The sequence below is a fragment of the Teleopsis dalmanni genome, chromosome 2, assembly GCF_002237135.1.
Source record: "Teleopsis dalmanni isolate 2A chromosome 2, ASM223713v2, whole genome shotgun sequence".
In the NCBI taxonomy this organism is placed as follows: domain Eukaryota; kingdom Metazoa; phylum Arthropoda; class Insecta; order Diptera; family Diopsidae; genus Teleopsis; species Teleopsis dalmanni.
Window position 1 is genome coordinate 158,120,351 of NC_051847.1, and position 25,115 is coordinate 158,145,465.

General features: G+C 28.0%; 1 protein-coding gene across 4 annotated transcripts in view; it reads right to left on the reverse strand.

Annotated features, from left to right (window-relative positions):
• The window catches only part of LOC119678120 (extended synaptotagmin-2), a 38,999-nt gene extending 15,626 nt beyond the window's left edge, over nt 1–23,373 (reverse strand). The window contains exons 1-3 of one of the 4 annotated variants that reach the window (XM_038089787.1): nt 8,633–8,666; nt 8,481–8,564; nt 4,365–4,797 (exon numbers count right to left, since the gene is read on the reverse strand). In XM_038089787.1, the coding sequence (XP_037945715.1) occupies nt 4,365–4,797; nt 8,481–8,485 (438 nt within the window). In that variant the 5' untranslated portion in view covers nt 8,486–8,564; nt 8,633–8,666. The other 3 variants (XM_038089789.1, XM_038089786.1, XM_038089788.1) reach the window with 3 other exon arrangements.
• Nucleotides 23,374–25,115: the final 1,742 nt, after the last annotated feature.

The following is a 25,115-nucleotide window of genomic DNA, read 5'->3' on the forward strand; positions in this document are numbered from 1 at the left end:
TTTAACTTTCAGATAGTTTCTTTTCTTTTTTGTGCTTATTTTCTAATAAGTGAGGTATCAGTGAACAGTGATTAAATTTGATTTATGTTCCATTTTTAACTATCTCGCAGACCACCTATGGTCGACGGACTAATTGAGAACCACTGACATGGAGATATAAACTCAATTTATAAGAAAAAGAAGATTTTTAACCTTTAAGCAGGATTTATTCTCATCATATTCTTTTATATACTTCACTATGCGCGATGACAGTAGCATTTGAATGCAAAACATTATATTTAGCAATATTGAACGTCTTAACAAACATTCTTTCATTGTTCTTTAAAGTAGCTATGAAGAATGTAAACATTAATTATAATGAACTAGTAAAATATATTAGAAATATATACAAAGTGAATAGAATCTTTAATTTTTTTATAATTTAGGAAATTGTGATAGTTTTGATGACTGACAATAGTATAGTACGTATCCGTAATTGTAGAATAGTTTCAATATAGTATATGAAATCAAATGTTAAGCCATAATTATATCAAAATCAGATATGGTTTTAAAATAGAATCAAAATTATTTATAAAAATAATGGTGTTAGCTGAATAAAAGATAAAACTTAGATAACTAAAGGAATCAAATACGAATTCTAAAATAATTGATATTTATAAGGTATATGGTAATTCTTGCTGCGTAAAATACACAAAGAATATATATGTTTTATAATGTAATAAATCTCGAATAAATAATGTTGTAAAAATATATAACTTATTTGTTTGCAATAAGTCATGTTCACAGTACATGTGATATTGAAGTGAGTAATCATCGTTCTATTGTAAATATGAATACGAGAACATACATTAAGACCGAAAAGTTTTCGGAAATTCTCATTTAAAATTCGCGCGCTGTATATTTTTCGATATTTTAAGTTTATGTAGTTTTGCAGCAATTAAGGACAATTACTATGCCAAAAATGAGCGCGATCTGTCAGACAGTTCGTTTACGGCAGCTGTTGAAACCAGTTCACCTCAGTAGTGCGTTGCGGAAAAAACAATGGAAAAAAATATTGAACAAAGAGTTTGCATCAAATTTTGTGTTTCGAACGAAATTTCGTGTGCAGAATCGTTGCGAATGCTACAAAAGGCTTATGGGAAATCAGTTTTATCGAAAACTCAAGTTTATGAGTGGTACAAAGCCTTTCAGGACGGGCGTACGACCGTCGAAGACATTTCGCAACGCACTACTGAGGTGAACTGGTTTCAACAGCTGCCGTAAACGAACTGTCTGACAGATCGCGCTCATTTTTGGCATAGTAATTAATGACAGTGCTGCCAAACTACATAAACTTAAAATATCGAAAAATATACAGCGCGCGAATTTTAAATGAGAATTTCCGAAAACTTTTCAGTCTTAATGTAAATAGAAATGCTTAGCAATCATAAAGAGAATTTTTTTTCTGAGACAACGACAAAATTTTTAATTATGTCTATTAAAGCAAATAAAAAGCAAATAAAAAAAAAAAAAAATTAAAATAAATACTAATCTATATTATTCCAACAAAAAAAAGAAAACAAAAGTACATACAAAAACAAAATTCAAACTAATTACGTAGGGTGTACGAAAAGTTCCTAGTTCTTATATGAAGTAATCGAAAATCGAAATCTCTCTTAGAGATGTCCCGTAGATATATCAGTCTTGTAGTAGGTTTACTAATAGGTTATGCTAGGAGACTGAATCTACCGTTCAACCATTTTTGCCGCAGTCGTGGTGAAGATGACGAAAGTGCCTCCCACCTACTTTATTTCTGTCCAGCAAATGCGCGGCGTCGCCTTAAATTTTTGGGGGCTTTCTTTTTTGAGGATCTTGACGAACTTCGAGACCTCCATCTATATAGCATCATAAGCTTTATTAAAGGTTCTAGATGGTTTGAGTCCATGTGTTCTCAATAATACGGTATTACAATGGGCCTATAGGCCTAAGTGGATCCCCCTGTGATCGTCGGTATAACCTAAGCTAATATATATGAAGTAGATGTTAGATACTTTTCGGATTTTTTTTGTAAGCATTCCTTTGAAAAACAAACTATGGCCAACTATACTAGCTAACAAGGTTATTGCTAGCATAAATTATTCCTAAAATATTTTTAGTAGACCTATTAGATATATTAGAAATATTAGGTATAGCAAGGAGCAGAAGTGTATCTCTCAATAAGAGAGTGATGCAAATACACAGCCTAGCCGCTTCAGCAGCCAATCTCACCTACACGTGGTCCATTCCGTTCTCGCATACGAGACTCTGGCGACTGAGCACAAGCGGTATAACCTAAAAACACCTAACAGAGTGGAAACTATCTAGCTACAAAACACTAATTTTATCCCCAGATTTGCAAATGAGGGGATTTGGTTCTCCAGGTTGGGGATTAAACGCAAGGTCAGCAGCCTCGCATCGAAAAAAACACCCGTTACGCAACCTTGTAATGTTAAGCAGGTCAAGGTTCATACTGGAATGTAGTGTCAAATAAGAAGAATAATTTTTATATATTTTATATATATTTAAGATGTCCTACAATTTTCAGCAAATTTATTAAAACAACGATTCCTTTCCTTTCATTTGTGGTTTGATATATACACATCAAGCTTTACTCCAGGAAATAAAAGCATGTAGACATACGAACATACTTTAAATACCTGGGGGCAATTTATAAGATATTAAAAAAATTTTTTAAATTTTTACTCTAAAAATCAAAACTTAACTCCCACATAACTGAGATAAACCAGTTTGTAGTGGAAACTATGTATGTTGCTAATATTTATATTTGTCAACTTCAAGTACTCATAAAAATGCAGATACAGAAGTATCGCCTTAAGTGAACTTTTGTAAGACTTTTTAAAATATTAAACGAAAATGCAAACTAGATCTAGATTATATTTGCGGTCTCTGCAACCTCGTATGCAATAGTAAAAGTATCGGTGACTTACTTTAAACGAAGCACAAGTTAAGGTGATGCAAATCATTCTGTAAACTCAAAATCTACCGTCACTACGAAAAACATTGAAAATATTCATAAAATGGTATTGGATGATTATTAAATATATATTAGAGAGCTTGTTGAGGCTGTGGATGTTTCCTCCAACCGTCTTTGAAAAAACATGCAGGAATATTTATTTATGTATAAGAAAACTTTTTATGCTTTGGTTGCTATGTTTGTTGAACTTGAATAAGAAAAGCAACTGTCTTAACGTTCTTTATTGAAATAGTTTAGGTAAAACAAGGTAAAGTCTTTAACAGGTTGATACATAAGAGGCGTTAAAACTTAGATCCATCGTCACATAATTACGATCGGGAACCAAACAGCAATGGATTGAAAATGGTAAAAGAGCTTTTAAGAAGAAAAAGAGGAAGGTAAAAAATGTGCGAGATAGTATGTTAAAGTTGAATTATAAAGTCAATTATGATGAAGGAACCTTTTTTAACTCGAAACTAGTTTCTAGTACTTAGTGATATTGAATCTAATTGAAATAGTGATATTTTCTAGCGAAATAAATACACAAATTATGTTTTTAATCAATTTAATTTTTGACTGACTATATATTGACTATATATGTTATTGACCATATCATTGAATGACTTTATATGTTTCCAATAATGCCAAATACCCATCATTTCTGGTCTTTTTGGAAATATTTCTAATATTCAATTATTCGTCGATTGTTCAATTACCATTTAATTGAACTAGGTCTATGCTTGTAAAATCAATTGATTATATAAAATATATTGCAAAAAAAGAATCACAAAACCCATTTCTTATTTAAATGCTCACAAAAGCCTTTGAACGACAAAGGAAACATTTTACTAATATTGTATAAAAGTATAAAATATTGTATAAAGGTTGTATAAAAGTGGAAACGTTGATGGTTTTAAATAGGTAGTTCAGATCTATAAAAATACAAAAACAAAAAAAAACAGTATAAATTTCTTATAATCTAAATAAATTAAAACATCTAAAGAAATGCTATGTATATTATATGAAATTTACATCATTATTGAATTCAATTGCTGTTAAATATAAAAACAGTTAATAACCTTCGAAGACTAAATTAAATATCATTAAACTTAAAGACAGTTCATTTAAAGTGAGATATCAATAGATGTAATATGTAGAGAATTAGGTATTTGATCTACAATATTGAGATGCAATTATAACCATTGAAACTAAAAAACCTTTTTCCTTCGCTCAGTGTAAATTATAATGGGATTAAATAGATCGAAAACAAAACATAATCGATTTGGTGATCAAGACGACCAAGAAGGTATTAATAAAAACAATAACATATATATAAATATGATACTAAATTTATACTATACTTTTTACTTACCCATGCGGGGAGCTCATCAATACGTGCCAAAATTACATCTTTTTCATTAGCTAAGGCTGAAGCCTTGGCAATATTGCGTTTATGTTCGGTAGTTTTTCGGAACTGATCGCGTGCTACTGAAAATATTACTGGTGCAATCAGCCATGCCACAGACCAACCCATACGTCCAACCAGATATATTGAACCCACTATAGCGACTTTCTTGCATATGGTATACATAATGGAAAAGATACCATCTTCCGATGTAGTCGCAGGCTTATCCTTTACATCTGAATTGGTGGCTAATTCTTTGCTAGCAGCAGCCATATTTTCATCACTCTCTTCCTTAATAGGAGGTGGTGGAGGAGTTATATAAGGTGCAAGTGGTGTCACTAAAATACTCGGCTCAGGCTCAAGCTCAACCTCACCGGTAAGATCTGGATTTTCTTCTAAACTAAGAATAGAAAAAAATAAATTATTAACAAATTAGTTAATAGATATTAAATAAATTTTTATTTTTTTTATTTTAATTATTATTATTATTGTATTAGTGCTTGAGCACACTAATATATTACCATTTTTTAAAAAAATTAAAACAATCGAAAATATAAATAATTTTTAAAATGTTTTTTGCAAATTTTGATGTTTATTCTTCTTTGGTTTAATTTGCTTAATTTTCTTTACTTGTTTTGCAAAATCTTTTGCTGAAACTCTTGAATAATAAACTGATGCTTTCCAGATACATTTCATAATAATTTTTATTTAGAACACGATAAGAGATAAATGTGAAAATGTAATGCTTAGCCGAGAGAAGAAAAGGAAGAAATGTGCTAAAAAGATGAAACATTTGCATGATGTCATCTTCGTTATTTTATATCAAATATTGAAAAATTTTATTTATTGGTAAATAAACTAAGGCGTTACAATAATTTAATTTAATTAACAGAATTTTTAGAAAAAATAAAATCATTGACTTCATAAAATTATTGCTTAAGATTTTCATTATTTGATGCAGTTATGATAACAAATAGTAAAATTTTAATATATGTATTATATATATAGTAATATGTACCTATATACATTTTCATTTCGTTACCGACACCTTTAATTTTATATTTTATTTTATATATGATTTTTTATTAACTTATATCGGATGATTGAAAGGCAGCTATTGAATATCGTGTCTTGTATTTTAAAATTGTAAATGTTGTTTAAATTAATAATTAAATTAATTCTTAAGTTTAAATTGATATGAATAATAGATTATCTTAAATCAAAAATATAATGAAAAAGTAATGAGTAGTAAAATATATTTCCCCCGAAGTATAACCCTCACTAACTTCTATCTAAGACAAAGAAGTAAATATTGCTGTCATTATAAAATAAAGTACATGAAAATTAATAAATACATTAAATTTTATTAAATTTATTATATCAATATATAAGCATATATATATATACATATGTATATGTATGTACTGTAATATAGCTCTCTGATTTAATGTAGAGGTAAATCAGAGCTAAGTCAAGGAAAACAAGTTGTTTTATATAAAATCTTTTTAAAACCGCTTTAAAAAAATTTCTTAATAATTGTAGTGAACTAGAATGTTTATAAGTCTACTGAATATATAATGGTCCATTTTAATATATATTATTACTTTTATAGTATATATATAAAAGGATCTATTAACCCTAACCACGGGTTAATTGCTTCTATGATTATAGTCCCACAATTTTAAAATCTCAGTATATATATTAATTGATAAAGGACTTTAATATCATAATATACACTTGGGACAACATTTTGTTATCGATTTTAAGGTGATTTTAAGGACACTATAAGGAACATATAATATATACATTATTGCCCTAACTAGGCAAATCTATCTGACAACGATTTCTACCTATTTTCAAGATTGTTCATCTGTATATGTATCTATATATTTATGCCGCCAGGGATATAATGATTGGCAAACTCAGATTTTATACATGTTATTAGTTTTTTAACTACATAAACGATTAAAGAATAATTTTTAGCCGATTTCGACTTCTCAACTGCCTAGTAAGCCCATAGTACTACTCGTTGCCAAGAGTGATCAGAGGATCTACTAGGCAGTTGAGAAGTAGAAATCGGCTAAAAATTACTCTTTAATCGTTTATTTTACTCGTCCTATTATGTGATGAATGAAAAACGTGGATGATGAAGAACAATGTTAAGTGTTTCACAAGAGTCTTTCAGAAGAAAATTTTCATCTTTCATCAGTCTATATCAGTGGTTCCCAAAAAAACGTATAAAACAATATGATAAGAAGAAAGTCGTTGAAGAAAAAAGCCTCTGTTACAATTGATAAGTTTGACTCGCATGATACGGAAAAATCGTCGAAGTCGTCGAAAAACTGCTTAAAGATGGACAAATCAAACGCTGGGTAACCTAATAATACTAGATATATTAAGTTACAGTTACTGTATGATTAGAAAAAAATCTCGAAGGAAAAATACTTCTATACGATGAAAAGTTTAAGCACTGGGTAACCTGTTAAAGCTTGATATGTTTAGTTGGCGTCAGTATTTTAAATATGACTGGATGACTGGATGAGATTGTAATACGTGTCCAACACCGACGTTTAGTTGTAATCATTATTTAAGTAAATAATTAAGTTTTATGGTATGATATGAAAAAAGGAAAATTTAAAAATTTACTTTCAATTTATTGAATTTGTGTTTTCAAATAAAGCTATAGTTTATATGTGACACTTTGAAAAAAAAAACCTGGAACTTGAGCATTGAAAGTTTGTGCAGCTTTGGCTACTTTTAGAAAAAAACGATTAGTCACCGCTTGTAATTTGACAGGCACGAGTTCTAAGCCGGACACTTGCAGTCCAAACAAATTATATATGGACTATAAAGTAATTAAAAAGAAATTCATATATTTCCTAAGACCATTGATGATGAGTACTTGGCAATACTCGAAACAGCGTTATATGGTCAGCCAAATTTTAATAAATTAATTAAAGTTTTTGTTCTTGTCCTTTCTTTGCTATTCGACTCCTTTTAAATAGTTGCTTTTCGTTAACAATTAACATTAGTAATTCTCAATGTTTGCATTGTATTCTTAAGATCATCTGTTTCTGATTAAAAAAGAAGTATAAATACAGTATTTTTCTAAATACTGCATTTGGAGCAGTCGATCTTCTCAAAGCTTTATAAATTTCAATGTAATTGTAGAGATTTAATATAATATTTGTTATTGTATCTTCTAAGTAGTAGACATTGAAACAAAAGGTATTAAAAGGTCTTTTAAAAAAAATATATATTAATAAAATAATTGCGATACAACTGTTAATATTGTATAGACCTAATAATAATAAATTAAAACTTGGTTCAACTTTGTTCCTGATTTGTAATACGAAGTAGAAATTTTCTGCATTTCAAGAATACTTATTTGTATAAAATATATTTTATTTTAATATTATATATTGTATTTCAGTATATATAATATACTGAAAAGTACTCATAGATTAAAGTTTAATAGAGTATCTACAAGAAGTGAACACCTGTTGTTTGTGCTGCAAGAGTAAGAACCGCCAGTTAAATCGAGTAATTTTTATAGAAAAATATTTAGCACTCAAAATTGAGTTTATAAAATGTTAGCAGATGGATGTAAACATAGCTCATTGTATCTGAAATATTTATGCACACAGCGAATAGTTTTGAAATTAGTAATCAACGCTGAACGCAGTTTATCATGAGCTTAAAACTTACTTATGAATCATAAAAATAATTATAATTATATTTTTATATATATTTTTTCTTAGTAAATTTTATAAATTTTTAATTCTAAACAATAACAAAATTGTTAGCCTTTGAATACTTAAACATGTCAGGAATTACAATGAAGGCTGTCGGCACAGCTGATGACAATGTGCTTTACAAATTGTATCTCAAGAAACCTTGAACTTGAGCCAAACGCAAACAAAATGTCTTTTATTTCAAAATGATGAGCAACTAGAATTCATATAAAAATTATAAATGTGTATAAAAATGTAGATGTATGTAGTGAGATGTGTGAAAACATTACAAAACTTGTAAGACATGTTTATTTGTAAGTATCTACGCACATTCGGTGTGGTTGCTTACCTCATAGTTTGAAAATATTTCTAGTTCTTTTCAATATTTCGTTGAAATTCGATTTGTGTACTGCAATTGCTTTCAATTAAGACACTGCCAGTCGGAAAGAATAAAATTTATAAGTATTATTTTATAAATTCAAATACATCAAATGCGCCTACATAAGCAAAAATATTATTTATTTATTTATTTATTTATCTGAGATATTTTCGCAATTCTTTTTATTTATGTTTCTTTTGATTTTTTCTTATTTTAATTAAGTATTTTGCGTAGTTGCCGGTAGCAAAAGCAAATCTTAACAACTTCTTGCATTTATCTTTTTATTATTTATTTTTTGTAATATAACTAGTAATTAATTACAGTTTTAAGACTTATGAACCGGATTTATAAGAAGTTGTTTACTTCTACTCAAAAATACGAAAATATAAGATACTTTAACTACTTCTTAAATGCAAGAACCACACCACTGTTCAGAACGACGACGTCAAACAACTGAAACTGAAAACAAAAATTTCGACTAGAAGTGTATTTGGCCGGCTGGCCATCTATCTCAGAGTCTCTGAGAAAAAGATGCACGAGCGAAAAGAGTTTGCACTCAAGATTAAAGTTTTCAATCTTTTGCGAAACAAAATATTATCTGAGTGAGTGAGTATCTGTTGTAGCTCTTTCCGAAAGCTTTTTAATGTTTTCATTTGTTTTTGTTTACATTATGGTTTCATTTGTACATTATGGTTTCATTATCGTCCGAATGCATTAATTTATTTTCCAAATTTTCTGGGAGTACCTCATAGTAACTGCTGGAATTACGCAATTAACCCGTATTCCACCACAATTACAAGTTTAATTAAACTGACGATGATGGGTGTGAATTACCTTCTGACGATTGTATTTACTTTCCTGAACTACTGATATTCAGATTATAATGGAATTTGTTATTTGATTGCTTTTCAAGTATCTGTCAATTTCCATTAGGTTTTGTGTTGTAATTATTATTAAATTGCGTTCAGTTTTCAATTTGTACTGTTTAGGTATAGCTAAGGTAAAAAGTAATGATAGAAATGCTTTTTTTTATTGGAAACAAAAAATAGTTAGGATTAATTCAGTTCAATAAAATAATATTGACTTTTTACATCAATTTAAATTAAAACGACTTTAGAAGTAAGTAAATGAAAAAGTTGAACCATCAGGAGCGGATATTGGGTTCTATTTTCTCCTTTTATTCATTTAGAAACCAAGAAACTGTAATACAATGTATACAATCTAAAATATATCTTTGAAGCAATATAAGTAATTAGAGAAAAAATCTTATTAACCAAAAATAATAAGATTAAAGATTCTGTTATACAATTTAAAAGAATATGGAACCCCACACTCAGAAAAATAATTTGGTTAATTTAACCAAATTAAAACTACATCTCAAGTCAAAATATTCCTGCTGTACGCATCAAGTTGGTTCAACCGTACAACATATTGGTTTTCATACCTTCTTCACCACATGAGATACAATTTCTCTAACAAAATGATCAGATCAATTTAACTAGTATGTGGTTAGAGAATATTTTTTGAGTTTGGCAGTCAATTTCTCTAGTTTCTACCTTAACATAATTCTTTAAAGAATGAACCTCTTCATTAAATTTATTTCTGAAAGTAAAATAGTGAAATGAACAAGAATATAGACGAACTGTCCAAATCTTCATTCCACTTTGTATAAAATTATTTATGAAGACAATTTAACAAAAATCAGAGTAAATGTTCGAATGTGACATCTTATACTGTAGGTATGCATGATATGGACAACTATATATAATTAGAACAGTTTATTGGTTTTAACAAGTGTTTGATTTCCAATATAATTTAAATAGTTACGGGACTTATATACCAATCAGTCTATAATGTCCATAAAATAAAAAATCTTTGAGTGAGAAAACAATTCTCTTCTAACAGTGTACCTTTCCCAAACGTATTTTGTATCTTTTATAAATACGAGTATGTAAATAAACGCAAAAGTATTATTTTGCCAATATGCATAATTTATACAATCTCAATATAATATCTTAGTAATAAGAACTAATGAAAATTTGATTTTCTGAAATAAGTTTTACGCATTGAGTTCTAATTTATTTCGGTCAAAATTTTGTTGCACTTTAGTTGGAATCAAAATTTGATGACTTATAATGCAGAACTAATTAATATTTGATTTTCTAAAATAAGTTTTAGGCAATGAGTTCTAATTTACTTCGGCTTTATACTTGCTAATTTTTGTGATACTTAGTGCTTTTAATTTAGTTAGTGCTTCAAATTTTATAAATAATGTATAATTCTCATGAAGTTTAAATGAATTTAAGTATGTATTAATTGAATATATTTGAACTCAGTAAGTTTAACAATAATTTTAATATAAATTTTAGTTATGTTTTTATCAATGCTCGAATTTGTAAATTGGTTTTGAATTGTCGTTGATATGTAAGCTATTTAATAGAATAACTATGATACGCTGTCATTGAAAATCTTAATTTTATGTACAGCTAGTAGATATAGCTATATACTGGACAAATTTATTCATTAGATTCAAATATAAACCGTAAGGTCTGACATTTCGTGGTTGTCCAATGATATCTTAGAAAAAGAAACAGAAATTAGCAGGGTACTCGTTGACGGCTGAATGGATTACTGTAACTATTATTAAAGTTGAATAATATTTTTTTACTTCTAAAAACTTCATATTTGAAAGTCTGATAGTTATAATCGAACACTTTAAAATTCATTTAATTTTAACTTAATTTTTGTTATTCTGTTTTGTATGTCCTGTTTGCTGTTGCCTTTTTTTGATATACAATAGTTACAGCTACCTGTTTAAAATAAATTATCCCCGATGCATGAGTTTACTGATTCCAAGTTTAATGAGTTACAGCTATTTAGTCGCGTTGATGTGACTTTTAACTTTTTGTTAGCTTTGATATTATCTCATTTTGCTTATAGATTGAGATTGATTATGATCCTTAATTAAGCTGTGAGAGTTCTGGCAAATGTCGTATGCATAATCTATATTGCTTAGCTTGTTATATTACCCGAATGTGATTTAATGGCCTTTGGCTGTTTTTTCTGATATAATAATATCAAGAATAACATTGAATAATAGCGGAAAAAGTAAACTTCCATGTCTGACCATGGAATTTACTTCGATACATCTGCTGGTGCATGTCACATGCATGGCTGAACTGTGCACACCTGACAAGAGACACTTTATCAAATAAATTAAGGATACAGTTGCATTCAAGTGCTGTCCATATGATCTTATAAAGAAATGTGTCGAACACTTGTTCAATGGCGATAGGAATGAAATGTTGGGGGCAGGGGGTGGGGAGAGCTAGTTACTTCACTATATGGTAAACAATTATTTGGAGATTCTTAATATGATCTTCCTACAAACAATTGGGTCTGAGTTCTGCTTGCTCTTTGCGTGCCACATGCTTGACAATGAGTGATAGAAGATGTTTAAAGTTTAAAAAACTTAAGATTTTTATGTCTATATGATTACTATTTTCAGTTTATTTATTAAGGACAATAAAGATAAACCAAAAAGTTTTTTCTAAAAAAAACTTTTTTTTTTTAGTTTTAATAGTTTAATAAAAACATTGGTCTTGTAAATCAAAAATAAGAATAATCTTTTAAAACTCTCAAGAAAAAAGAAATAATTCTTTATCATAAATTCCCAAAATTTATATTTTAATTAAACTATTTCTTGAAATCTTACATATATTAATCTTATCTATAATACTAATTTCAAGTATTACATTTTTATTTTTAAATCACCCATTATCTATTGGATTAATATTATTAATTCAAACCATTTTAATTTCAATAATTTCAGGATTAATCTCAAAAACATTTTGATTCTCCTATATTTTATTTTTGATTTTTTTAGGAGGGATATTAGTTTTATTTATTTATGTAACAGCAATCGCCTCAAATGAAATATTTTCATTTTCAATTAAAACACTTATATGAACATTAACACTAAAGCCGCTAAGACTAAAGCCATTAACGATACGGCTTAGTAAAGTTGGTCCACGGTTACGAAATTGGCAAGTCCACTTTATCGGTTCGTCAGCATATCAGAACGATATATAATGCAATTTTATTTATTTTATTTGATCTATATTGCCATTTTAAGACTAGGCGATCTAAAATATTTAAGAAACAGCTTAGTATGGTATTTGTCAAAAATCTCATCGGTTATTGTTATTAAACAATATTTGTATGCTTAAGTAGTTTTCTATTATTCTAAGCACTGATAATACCCGCAGTTCTAAGTGTGTACATTTCTTTATGATTTAAATAGTCAAATTTTTTTTTTATTGAAACAATTATTACAAGAGGTGCTGAGATAAAAGTTTCTATCATTGCAACTAGCCATTGTTGACCAACGTGCCGTTTACATTGATTGACATATAAATAGATATCAATACATTCTATTGAACATTATTGAGCGTGCGCCATCAGTTCAAAAGGTTTTCTACGTTTCAATTGTGTTCTTAAGGTGCTAGTGTCAAGCAATTTGATGGGTTCTTTATTTGTATGCTAGCGAAGTTTTTCATGATGAGATCATTGCCACTTTACTTATATCTACAGTGGCAGTTGATACATTTAGATCGCGGTGAAGGTCGCTGTTTCTAATGTACCATGATGTACTAATAGTCGAATAAGATTAGTGGAAATAATATAATAAAATCTTTGCATTATTATTATTGTTAGGAGATGTGACACTGCGACCTTCGGGTCTATTGTGCTCCCTTCTGGATTTAGAGTAGGTCTTTAAGCTCTGTTGCGTCAATAAAAAGTAATATGGAACCTACTTTACAGAGTTTTATTGACTAATACGTAAGAATATACATTCCCAGGCATTCTAATAGCATTTGTGTGGCCGACTCCTAGTTTTCTTTATAGAATCTACAGTTTGCATCCGTATGTGTACCCAGTCTCATAAGGTGGTGTTTTAGTTTAAAGTGCAACTAATTTATTTCTATAAAAAAGTAATTTGAACAACGTTAAGCCTTTAAGTTTCTCTTAAAAAGTATTATCAAAAATTAATTATTTTTTGAGCGAGTTCGTGGTTGCTGATTTAATTGTATTTTAATACCTAAAGTTTAATTTTTTTTAATAAGTTTTTTTTTAATAACCACATTTTATTTTTCATACATTTACTTATTTAAAAAAAATAAAAATGTGTGAATTATTCTCAGTACATAAAGTCATTTTTATTGATACAAAAAGTTTAGTTCACTGAATTCAATAAATGTACCATATGTCATAAATCTCTATGGAAGTTAGAATAACCAATAGCAACAGGCGACCCACACATGTTTCGAAAATCAAAAAGTCATTGGATTTCGTATATAAAATATATATGGTATATATGTACACAAATACGTTTTATATGCTCAGTAACTAACAAAACGCAATTTGTTTTCATAAAAAAAATAATAAAAATAAAATTTTCCGGTATTAACGGATTTATCCTTGGAAAATATTCAATACAAATCGTTGCGTTTGATAAAAGCTCAATTTTTATATGTGGAAACATTTGCTAAAAATAATAAAAAATTTTATAAACAAATACTTCTGAAATATTTACATAAAAATTAAGTAATCATGAATTTATTTACAAACAATACCAAAATAAAAAACTCTTTCTTTTGCAATGCCGCATCGAAAGTCATGCATAAATAATGTTACTCATACGCCCACGCGTAACGAAATTTGTTAATACCCACGAATTGCTTGAAAAAAAAAAACAATGGTGAGAAAAAATTTTATTTATATGCAGTAATAATACTACAAGCAATAAAAAACCGAATAAGTACAGGAAAATTTCACCTTTGCAGGTAATTTTAATATATTATAAGGATACATTAAAGGATTTATGAAGAAAATAACTGCCGATGTGCGAGGTAATAGAATATTTACTCAATTGTTTTTTGGAAATGTTAACCTTTAATATAATATGTATTCTTCTTCTTCTTGTTGAAACGCGATTTAGTGTTTAAAGCACTTTTATTCTATAGTACCTGTGACTACGTGGGTGATCCACTGTAATAGGTACTCCATTGAATTATGATAATAAGTTATTCAAGTGATTTTATGTATTGTAAACATTTATAAACAAATATTATTAAATATTGAATTCAGTTTGATTTTTATTTATTTTATTTAATAAAGGTATACATGCGTTTTGGGAATTAAATTACTGTGTTTAGTTTTACATGATATTTTCTTAACACGCATTTAAAGGATATACTATACAAATTATTATATAGTACATATTACAATAAAAGTGGCGGAAATCTAGATTATGTTAATAATCATTGACTTAATTTATATAATAATATGTACACATGGTACTGATTCATTTGGAGATTAGAGAAAATTACTAATTATATCTTACAGAATACGGAATAATACCATACTATAATTTTAGTTATAAAACTAAATATAACTATGATGTTGACATTAGTGAAATAGTAGATAAGTGATACTTACTATTAATAAAAAATATTGTCATTGACTTTGTCTTAGTTTGAATATTATTTATACAAACTATTATATTAAGTTCAAAATATACAAGTAACCAAAAAATCTGCTACATATATATATATATAGCAGCCCTCGTAATATTTACTAATAGCTTCCTTCAAGCCATAATAAGAGTTTTCCTGACGTCATGATTTGATGATCAATTTTGATGAATTTCGATTTTTTCAGTTACTTTATTTCCCAAACCACGTGTCGATAGAGTTTGGTTCTATAATTTTCGGGTATTAAAGTTGCAAATACTTAAGCCGATAATAAAAAGAAAAGGTAGTAACATCACTTACTAGCAATTAGTAACTCAAAATTTTAGATTGATTACACAAACAGCGATTACCCCTCATCAGAATGTAGAGCTAGATAAAAAAATAACACTATCAATTCCTTTGCCATCACTGGTAGATTTGCTGGACGCAATGTCTGATATCATAAAATAACCATTTTTATATAGTCAACATAATCAAAATTATATCTACACTTAATAGTGGACTACTTAAAAAAATGACTACTTTATTATAGTCAATATAATCAAAATAAAGTCTAAATTTACTAATGAATTATTCGAGTTTTCACCTTTAAAAGTGTGAAAAAGTGGATTGAACATGAACAGTATGATGAAAACACAATAAGACGAGCCAAAAAGCGATTAATAATAATATCCTTTTGTTTATGTTTCTGATGTTAATATTTCCAGCTTTAAATTTAAATATCTCTAGAATCAAGCTATGTAGACATACTATGAAGGGTGGTAAAAATAGCTACTTAGAATACACGATTTAATCATCGTTAAATTTTAAGCGAATAAATTTGACCTAGAAAGAAAAACCAGAAACTGGACTAATAAATAGTGCAGACACCAAGAAAATGCTTTGAAAAAATGGAGACCTGGACGCAGATCGAAAATGACAATACATTTTAGGCTTGAAATGCTAACAAAAAAAGGCATAAGTCTCGTCAAAGAGGGGGTGTTTTAGTTCGTATTTACAATAAATGTTAAGGAGTTGGGCAGATTATTCCGATGACGGTCGGTCTGACGGTGCCTAAAGCATTCCACCTCCTCAAATTTTAAGTTTTTTTTATTTTATTTTTTATTGCTACAACTATTTAGATTATAAATAACGAGTACCTTGAATTTGATAAATACTATATATATATAAATAAGTAATAAATAATAATAAATTTTCTACACACATTACTTTACGTTCGAATTCAATACCATGTCAGCGATATTTCGCCGTTTTAGTCGTCTTTGTTATCCATACGAGGTTATGATGTTAACAGCTTCTGTGTTAACATGTTGTTGCAACCTCAGTTTGTGACTTGTTGCTTTCTTTTTTATTTCTTTAGCGACTGTGAACAATTTTAGATTGCGGTGTATATCGCTGTTCCTAATGTACCATGGCGCTTTTAAAATGTTCCGTAGAACCTTGTTCTGGAAACGTTGGATTATTTCGACGTTACTTTGGCTAGCGCTTTCCCATAGTTCAGCGCCATACGATCATACAGGTTTTAAAATTTGATTGTTTAGCAGAATCTTATTTTGTAGAATCTTGTGTGGATTTACGGCCAATCAACTATTCCATTTTTCGCAACTTCATATCAAGTTCGTCTCGTTTCTTTTTTATGTGTTCCTTCCATCGAAGTTTTGCATCCAACGTCTTATCAAGATATTTTGCAGTGTTGGCATATGGTATCTGAGTACATTGAATCGAAATAGGAAAGTACTGTATTTTTTTATTTGTAAAATCCACATGAACAGATTTAGCAGAATTCAGTTTCATACGCCATCTTTTTGTCCAATTGTCTATCGAATCTGTAGCTGTTTGAAATTTGGCTATTTAAAACATTGTTTCTGAAAGAGTAAATAATAAAGGATTCATAATCTAATTGGATTTTAAATAGTCTTAATTATTCAATTCATTTACGATTTGGTGTATGAATTAAAATGAACTGCAGTTGTCAAAATATCACATTGACTGATATGCTAGAAATTATCGTCAAACTATGTGATATGTTTTGATATATATCAAAATTGATTGTTTGACAAATTAAGGTGCACGAGAATGTTGATACCATGGAGTGCATCATAATGATTTTTCAATTCTGCATAAGCACTTTCATATAAAAAATCTACAACTAGAATGAATTTAAAGTTTATTCACTATGCTCCAGAAATCGTGTAGCACTTTTAAAATAATACTTTAAGATTATTTAATACAATATAAACAAAACATGGGTCTATTAGCTTATATTTAAGATAAAAGAAGGGTTAATATATTCAATTTTACTAAGCAAAACAGTTCCTTAGAAAATTCCTTAAGTTAGATTAAAACGTCATGGATACTGTTTTGTTTGTAATGCACTTGATATAACTATTATTATTACGTTAGGGGGACTTACCTTGCAAATTAGAGATTTATTGTGTCCCTTTATGAACTTAGAATATTTCTCCAAGTCCAATTTCCTTCATAAATTGTATTGTATTGAACCTAAGGAGCTTAAGGAGTTTTATTTCTGCTTGCGATATGAGATATCCATTTAAATACTTTTTTTGTTTCTGCAGCAGCGCCGAACATTGATTACTGATTAATAGCTGTCATAGGTAGCCTCAATGGGTCATTGTGTATGTTGAAGCAGATACATGCATAACTGCCATAATAAAATTGCTTGAATTTGCTTTTCAATGCAGCATATGGAATTTGCTTACCTGAAGAAGTGGTTACAAGAGTAATGAAAACAGAGAACAGCTAATGTACAACACTGGGGCATACATATGTTATAGGATTAAACACACCATAACTTGATGACTTGATAAAATTAAATAAATTGAGATTAAAGGTATGAGCTGATGAAGGGTTATGTTAAGATATTGATACGAATTGATTTAAAAAATGCTTAATTATGCTTTTCTTATAACTTAAAGACTTGTCGGCGTATTTATGTAAAAATGTCTTATTTATATATTATTACTTTATGATGTTAGATTAAACTTTTATATGCATAAACTGATATACTTATTTACGACACTTATGTGACGTAGCAACACTTATGGGTGTGAAATAAGGATTGATAAAATATTTAAATTTTCTTTAAATTATTTTCACCATTAATATTAGTCTAATTTTCCCTTGAGTAACGAATCATCTTGTTTTTGTCCTCCAACATTGTTTGAAAGAATTATTTTTTTTTGGGTTTTTTCATCTAATTTTAACGAGTCCTATAAGAAGTTTTCAAGTGTTTCTTGTGCCAGTGGAACTGAGTGTGAATAATGTATGTGAATGCACATTCGCTACACTTAAACGCAGAGCTTTTCTTTTCCATAATAAGCAGAAAGTACATGAGCGCAACAAATCCTTGAGTAAAGTACAAAGCCTTCACATTATTGGATGTACAATGAAAATTCTAAATTCTTTAAGCAAAATTTTTAGTGGTTTTAAAATTTAAATGAATTTTTAAGTTTAATAGCTACTTTAATATTACATGTGCAATTAAGCAAGTAAGTCTTTGTAAGCTACAATAGGTAAATATATGTTAATGCATTGTCGAAACGATATTATCCTTCACGCAAAATTTATTAAGCATTCATTAATTTCAAAACCGAATAGAGAAAGCTATGCTGGCTTATCTATAATACCAGAAGAAAGCTAATCATTACAATGAATTAAAAAAAATTTCTTCATGTTCACTTTCCTCTATAATTGTATAATTGAACCAATTTTATTGAGTTCTTTTTATTTATCCCATAAAACATGCCCGCCAATGATTTTTTTGGCTTATGTTTTAGCGCTGGGAAATCCCACAGCAAGTGTTGTAAGATTTTATTCTCTTTCTACAAATACTGCCTGTTACATAAGCTTAAGTTTCCAGTTTCGTAAGGACCTGCAGCGTCCTTTCTGAATTCCTGTGATAGCTCTTAAATTGCATAAAGCTTTTAAATTATTTTAAGTTCAAAATTTCTATAAGCGAACCTCTGTTAAATTGTCTCAATATATTTTTCCTGCTTCTTTTCATCTCTATTAATCAATTAAAAAAATTATCAGCACCCAAGCCATAATACGATTTCGAAGCGACAAGTAGTGATGCTAATCAAGTGTTTCCTGCAAGTTCGTTGTTGTAACCCATATGATTCATATCTAATTATTTTGACCAAGGAGGTTACGGCGTCTCAAGATACTCCACCAGCAGTCCTAATATCACCTGATGAGAATTAAGAGCCTGTACTGCCTCCTGGCTATCAGGTAGGATGCCCTTTCTATGGTTCTGATAGTAACGTTTAAGGTTCTGGTAGTTATGTTTAATCTTTGCATCCTGCTCTAGTTCTAGTTTCTTCTACAATGTGGAAATTGTTCGCACACCATGCGAACATGTTTTAGTTTCTTTTGGAGGTTTTAGATGTATCATCCTAACACTTTTTATTACTGAGATCTTAGGGTTTGTCTTGCAGCAGAAATCATCAAATAAAAATTATTTCTTTTTTTTTTCGATTCTTTATGCCACAATAGTTTAAGCATGGTATTAGTACTAAGCTCTGCTAAGTACTTTGTCTATATTTATCTTTAACGATTAGAAGTTTATATGTATGATTACATATAATATTTTCTTTATAACTAAATAATGAAGATTTCTTTTTCACAAGTCTTCCATTAAAATCACATAAATTGAAAACTGAATTATTAATTTATTTAAAAGCAGAAGATAAAAATTTATATTTTCAAATGATTTTTTGTTTTTCGAGTTATGTTTTTAGTAAATTTGCATAATAAAATAAAAACACGTAGAAATCTTGTTAACAAATCCATACAATAAGTGAAATTATAAACAAACAACACGAACGAAAGCAATGAACTTTTCTCTTATAAATTTAATTTCTGCCTGGGGAATGCCTTCACGAAAATTAAATAAACCTTAAACCATTTTAGAAATGACGTCATTTTGATTAGAAGTGCTTTTTTTGGTATGTTATGCAGTCATACGAAGGAAAATCCAAGGGACATCCATGAATAAAACACGAACCAAAACAAATTTGTAATAAAAGCCTTATTTCATTTTTAATGGCTAATATAAATAAAAACGACTTGCCATTTGCTATAAATATATCACATATATTAGAATTATTGTATGTGCATATATTTTAGTGTTTGCATTAGAGAGGATTAAATTAAAAATGTATTTTACTTCTGTTTTCCAATTGTTTCAAGTGTTTCTAATAAAGTAACGTATAGAAATTTATTATAACATAGGCATTTATAAGGTAATGGGTATTTTGTATTCGAAAATTTTTCGATTGTAATTATTAAAAAATAACAACATTGCACCTACTACACCAAACATAAACTTGATCTGTCATATAACCTGTTTTGCAGATAACCCTAATTTCAGAATCAGGTTCTTCAGTTCTATTCGGGCACTATATTTTTTCAATGAAATAATTACTAAATACAAGACACTTTTGCATTTCGAAAGTAGTGAAAGTCATCTCAGGAGACGTCGACTATCACAATGTTTATCAAATTTGAAGACACTATTCTAAACCGCAACGAAATTATTGGCCAAATTATTCTTCCCCCAACTTTTACAATCAATATAACGTTTACACCAATATCTTCAAACTAGATAACAAGGTTGGGCTTGGAATTTACTCTGTAATGAACATACCTAACGCATTACACAGAATACTAGAGTATATCATTGTATTTCAAGCGGAGTTGATGGCACTTGCTCCTGATATATTATTGGAAAAATAGATATCAAAAACTAATATTAGATTATTTACTGATAACAAAGCAGCTATAAAAGCTTTACATTCTTAAATCTAAATCTATATTAAATCGTAGTCTTCTATATCATACTCCATAGAAGATTACGATATTAGCAGACAGAACAACATGTTCATCATCTTGAAACTGGAGCAGGGTATACAATTCTTGGGAAATTTAAGGATTTCGAAGAAATGTAACAAACTTGTATTGGTAGCGCTACTAAATAAATGGGTTAAAACAATTACCAACCTCTAAAATTAAGAATACACGTATCATAAAAGTTATTTAGAAAACCAAATCATTAGAAGTGAGGATATATAAAAACAATAGGCGTAGGATAACACATTGGACTCATAGACTGTCTACATTTAGTCTGTCAAAAATTAGCCGGTAAGTCCAAGCTAACCTAAATCTTTTAGTTTAAAACGCTGTTAAACTTAATTAAATTATTATCAACTAGTAGTTGTTGTTGTTGGAGCCTGCAAGAATCTATATATGTAGACCGTTTTAGATATGCTAAATGGTACTCGGTCATTCAACTCGATGGTGGTTTTGGAACGTAAAACCAGCCATTATTGACCCCATCAACTAGTAGTTTCAATCTCGGTTAATTTCTTTAGAAGCAACTTTGTGTTTATTCAGATCACGTTTCGATCTCGTTTAATATTATATACTACGGTTCCAAAAACTTATATAATAAATCTCAGGAAGCCAATATTAAGAGGTTATTGGAAATGTTTAAAATCAAATATCATAATCATATTATATCATCTTATATAAAATATGCTAATATGTATGTGAGTAAAGAAATATTTATTGAAATAGTTAAGCGGAATAACCTTAAAGCCAGCGGATAAATTATCTACGAAAAGACACATCAATTCTTTCAAAAGAACATTACAATATAAAATTAACTACTTTTTCTGAAATTTAATTATTAATAATATGATAAATAGCATTTTATCGCATTTGTAAAGAAGAGCAAAGTAGTCTTCACCCTTTCTCCTACCGATTTTTACGAAAAAAATCGCAATAGTGAAAGATTAAAGCACATTTTTTTATTTTTTTTTGCTTGTTTTTATACATAATAATATGTGACCTTATATAACATCCTTGTATTTTGTACTTTTTAATCCGTTTTATATAATATATTGTACTTAAAAATAATAAATAAAATTTTTAGTTGTTGGAATTTAGTTAAAATAAAAGAAATAAAAATGTTATACATACTTATATAGTTTATATATAAAAATTATATTTCTTTTATAATTTTGATAACTACATAAACAGTATAGTTTTTTAAATTATATATTGGAAGGTCATATAATGAAAGAATATAAGTCGGATTTTTTGAGATAAAAAATATTACTCAAAATATTCTCAAATTAAAGGAAGTACCAAATGATACACTTAATTAAATATTTTATTATTAAGAAAAACTTACTAGTCGTAAGCTCATTCCATTCCACATTAATTTCTAATTAAAAGCACAAATTAATATGTTTGAATATTTGAATAAATATTTAAATTGTATTAATTTCATATTTATTGTTATAACAACCAATTTTCAATAAGTTTTTTGATTATTACCGGGCTTAGGTCGTTTATTTAACACATAAAATTATAATTTGTGTTATATATTTTAAAATTTATTAAATATAAATATAAATATAATATATAAATGTAAATATAAATATATAAGTATTTAAATATATTATATTTTAATAAGTATGTAAATATATGCTTAAATATAAATAAGATATATATATATATATATATTATATATATATATTATAAAATATTAGAAATATTTTGGTCCATTTCAGTGTACAAACAATAAAAAAAAATTTTATTAATGTAATTTAATTAAATTTATATTAATAATAAAATATAAATAAAATATTTAAATTTAAACAATCTATACTATGAGTTATAGAGTTATATAGTTATGAGTTATAGTTATATAGTTATAGATGTCTACTAATCTAAAAACCGAATCGAAGTACTTCTTCTTACATAACTCTTTATATTTATTTTTAGTACATTACTTACATGCTTTATACCTATTTCCATATTTATATTTCAGTACTCAGAGGAAGTAATATACTCATTATTTATAAGGAATACATCAGTTAGTTTCTTAAATATATATATTTTAAATATAGTTTTTGGTGTTAATAGAGAAAACTATTAAATTCTTCATACATTTTACATATGTTATATATTACATTAAAGTCAGATTTAACATCTAACCAAGTAGTTTTATGTCATTTATAGCATTAGTTATAAATAGAAGCTTTGTAAACTTTCTGTGCAGCCCCCGTACTTTAAAGAACGTAATTCGTTATATGGCGCTAATGCATTGCAACAATTTCTGCGTTTAATTTTTAATTTTAGTCAAACAGGTGGCTCTAATGGAAAACATGATGCTGAAACGCATACATAAAAGTCAAGAGGAAATTTTATGATACTTTAAATATTTTGCTCAAAATATAATATAAAAATAAAATTTTATACTCACTTCTTAATTTCTAAAAAAAATAACGAAAATAATGTTTAAAATATGTTAGAACTTTTTCCTGTGCTAATTATATTTTATCATAAAATTGAGTTAGTTAGTCGCTTTAATAAAGTATTTTTTTTTTTTTTTTTTGAAACGTACACTTTTTTTTGGCTAATATTTTTTTTATTTTTATATTTTGCTTGGAATTTAGAATATAATTTGTTGTTATTTTTGTTTAGTGAATTTTTATTTTATTTTTTTTATCGATTCACTTAAAGCAAGTTCCGCGTTTTTACAAACGCCACGATACGCACAACCCAATACAATCAACTGAAAGTGAAATCGCATAACAAAGCTTTTGAAGGCGCCCTGACCTACATCCTGCCATCTCGCCGATTTCAAAGTCAAATTCATCATCATCGCGGGTAACTTTTGTAGTGAAAGCTTTTTCTCACTCTCTTTCTCTCCGAGGAATATTTGAGCAGCTTTTTTACAATGCATTTGACTTTGATGAATTCTGTTTACATATTTTGGCGCCAACTCGAAGCTGAAGCTTTTTTTATTCGGTTTTCTTTGTTTACATCAATTTTATGACTTGCCTCCGCTTATTTGTTATTTGCTTCTTTTGTGGATTAATTATATTTTAATGATGTTGTAAGCTGAGAATTGCTTACTCAATTTGTTTGTGGGTGCGAAGTAAAAGAGGTTGACGATAAGAGAGGAGTAATGTTTATTTTTAGATGGAAAATATTAAATGAAGCTTAATTAGTTCTTTTAATGTACATTAACTTATGTGTCACCTAGAAAGTGAAAGGTGTAATTGTAATCAATTATCTCTCTTCACAATTATAATTACACTTGTTTCCAATTATCAGTAATTCATTGTGAAGGAGTTTGGCTGTAATTGTTTGTGGCAAAGAATAAATAATAATTGTTTTACTAAATAATGTTAAACATTAAATTAAAAAAACATGTATGTTAAATTAAGTTCATATTATTATTAATAAATTTATATATGTAAATAATAATATATGATGAAGTTATATACAATCCAATATATACAATATATAAAACACATTTAACTGGATTTTTCCAGTTAAATTGATCATAATATCTGCGTTAATACATTATATTAATATCTTTTAATTAGCAACAAAATAATAAATAAATAATATTCAATTAATTGTTTGTAACATCATCTAAGTGTAGTATATTAAATGAAAACTTGAGAGGAGCCATAATTTTTTCCTTCATATATTTTATATATAAATTTACTTATTTCTTATTCATTATATAAAAGTACAAAACGTAAAATTACAGTTTATGTTTAGAAATTTGTTCTACACACAAAGTAAAGCTTGCTGTTTACACACTTACTTATACAAGCTAACTTATTGTTTGTGCTGATACAATTATAGTCAAGTTGAACACAGCATTTTTTGTTTAGTTGATGAAAAAGTTGCGCTTATAATTCCTCTTATAGAAATCAACTCACTACACTTTTTACAAGATAAACACCCCCACACTTATCACAAGAATGCAAATATGAACATAATTGGCATGGCTGGGCACTTTCAATTCACTTCTAGTCAGTGAATTAGAACGTTATCTGCTACAAACAAAAGTTTAAAAAATGTAAAATGATGATCCAAAACTAAATTATTGCATTAAGAAACACAAAAATATTTTATATGCAAAATATCAAATAGATCAATATAAAACCAATAAGTTTTTGGCATATGTCAGAAAGAGAAAGAAACGTCAAATTCTTGCGGATGTAAATAATTTTACATC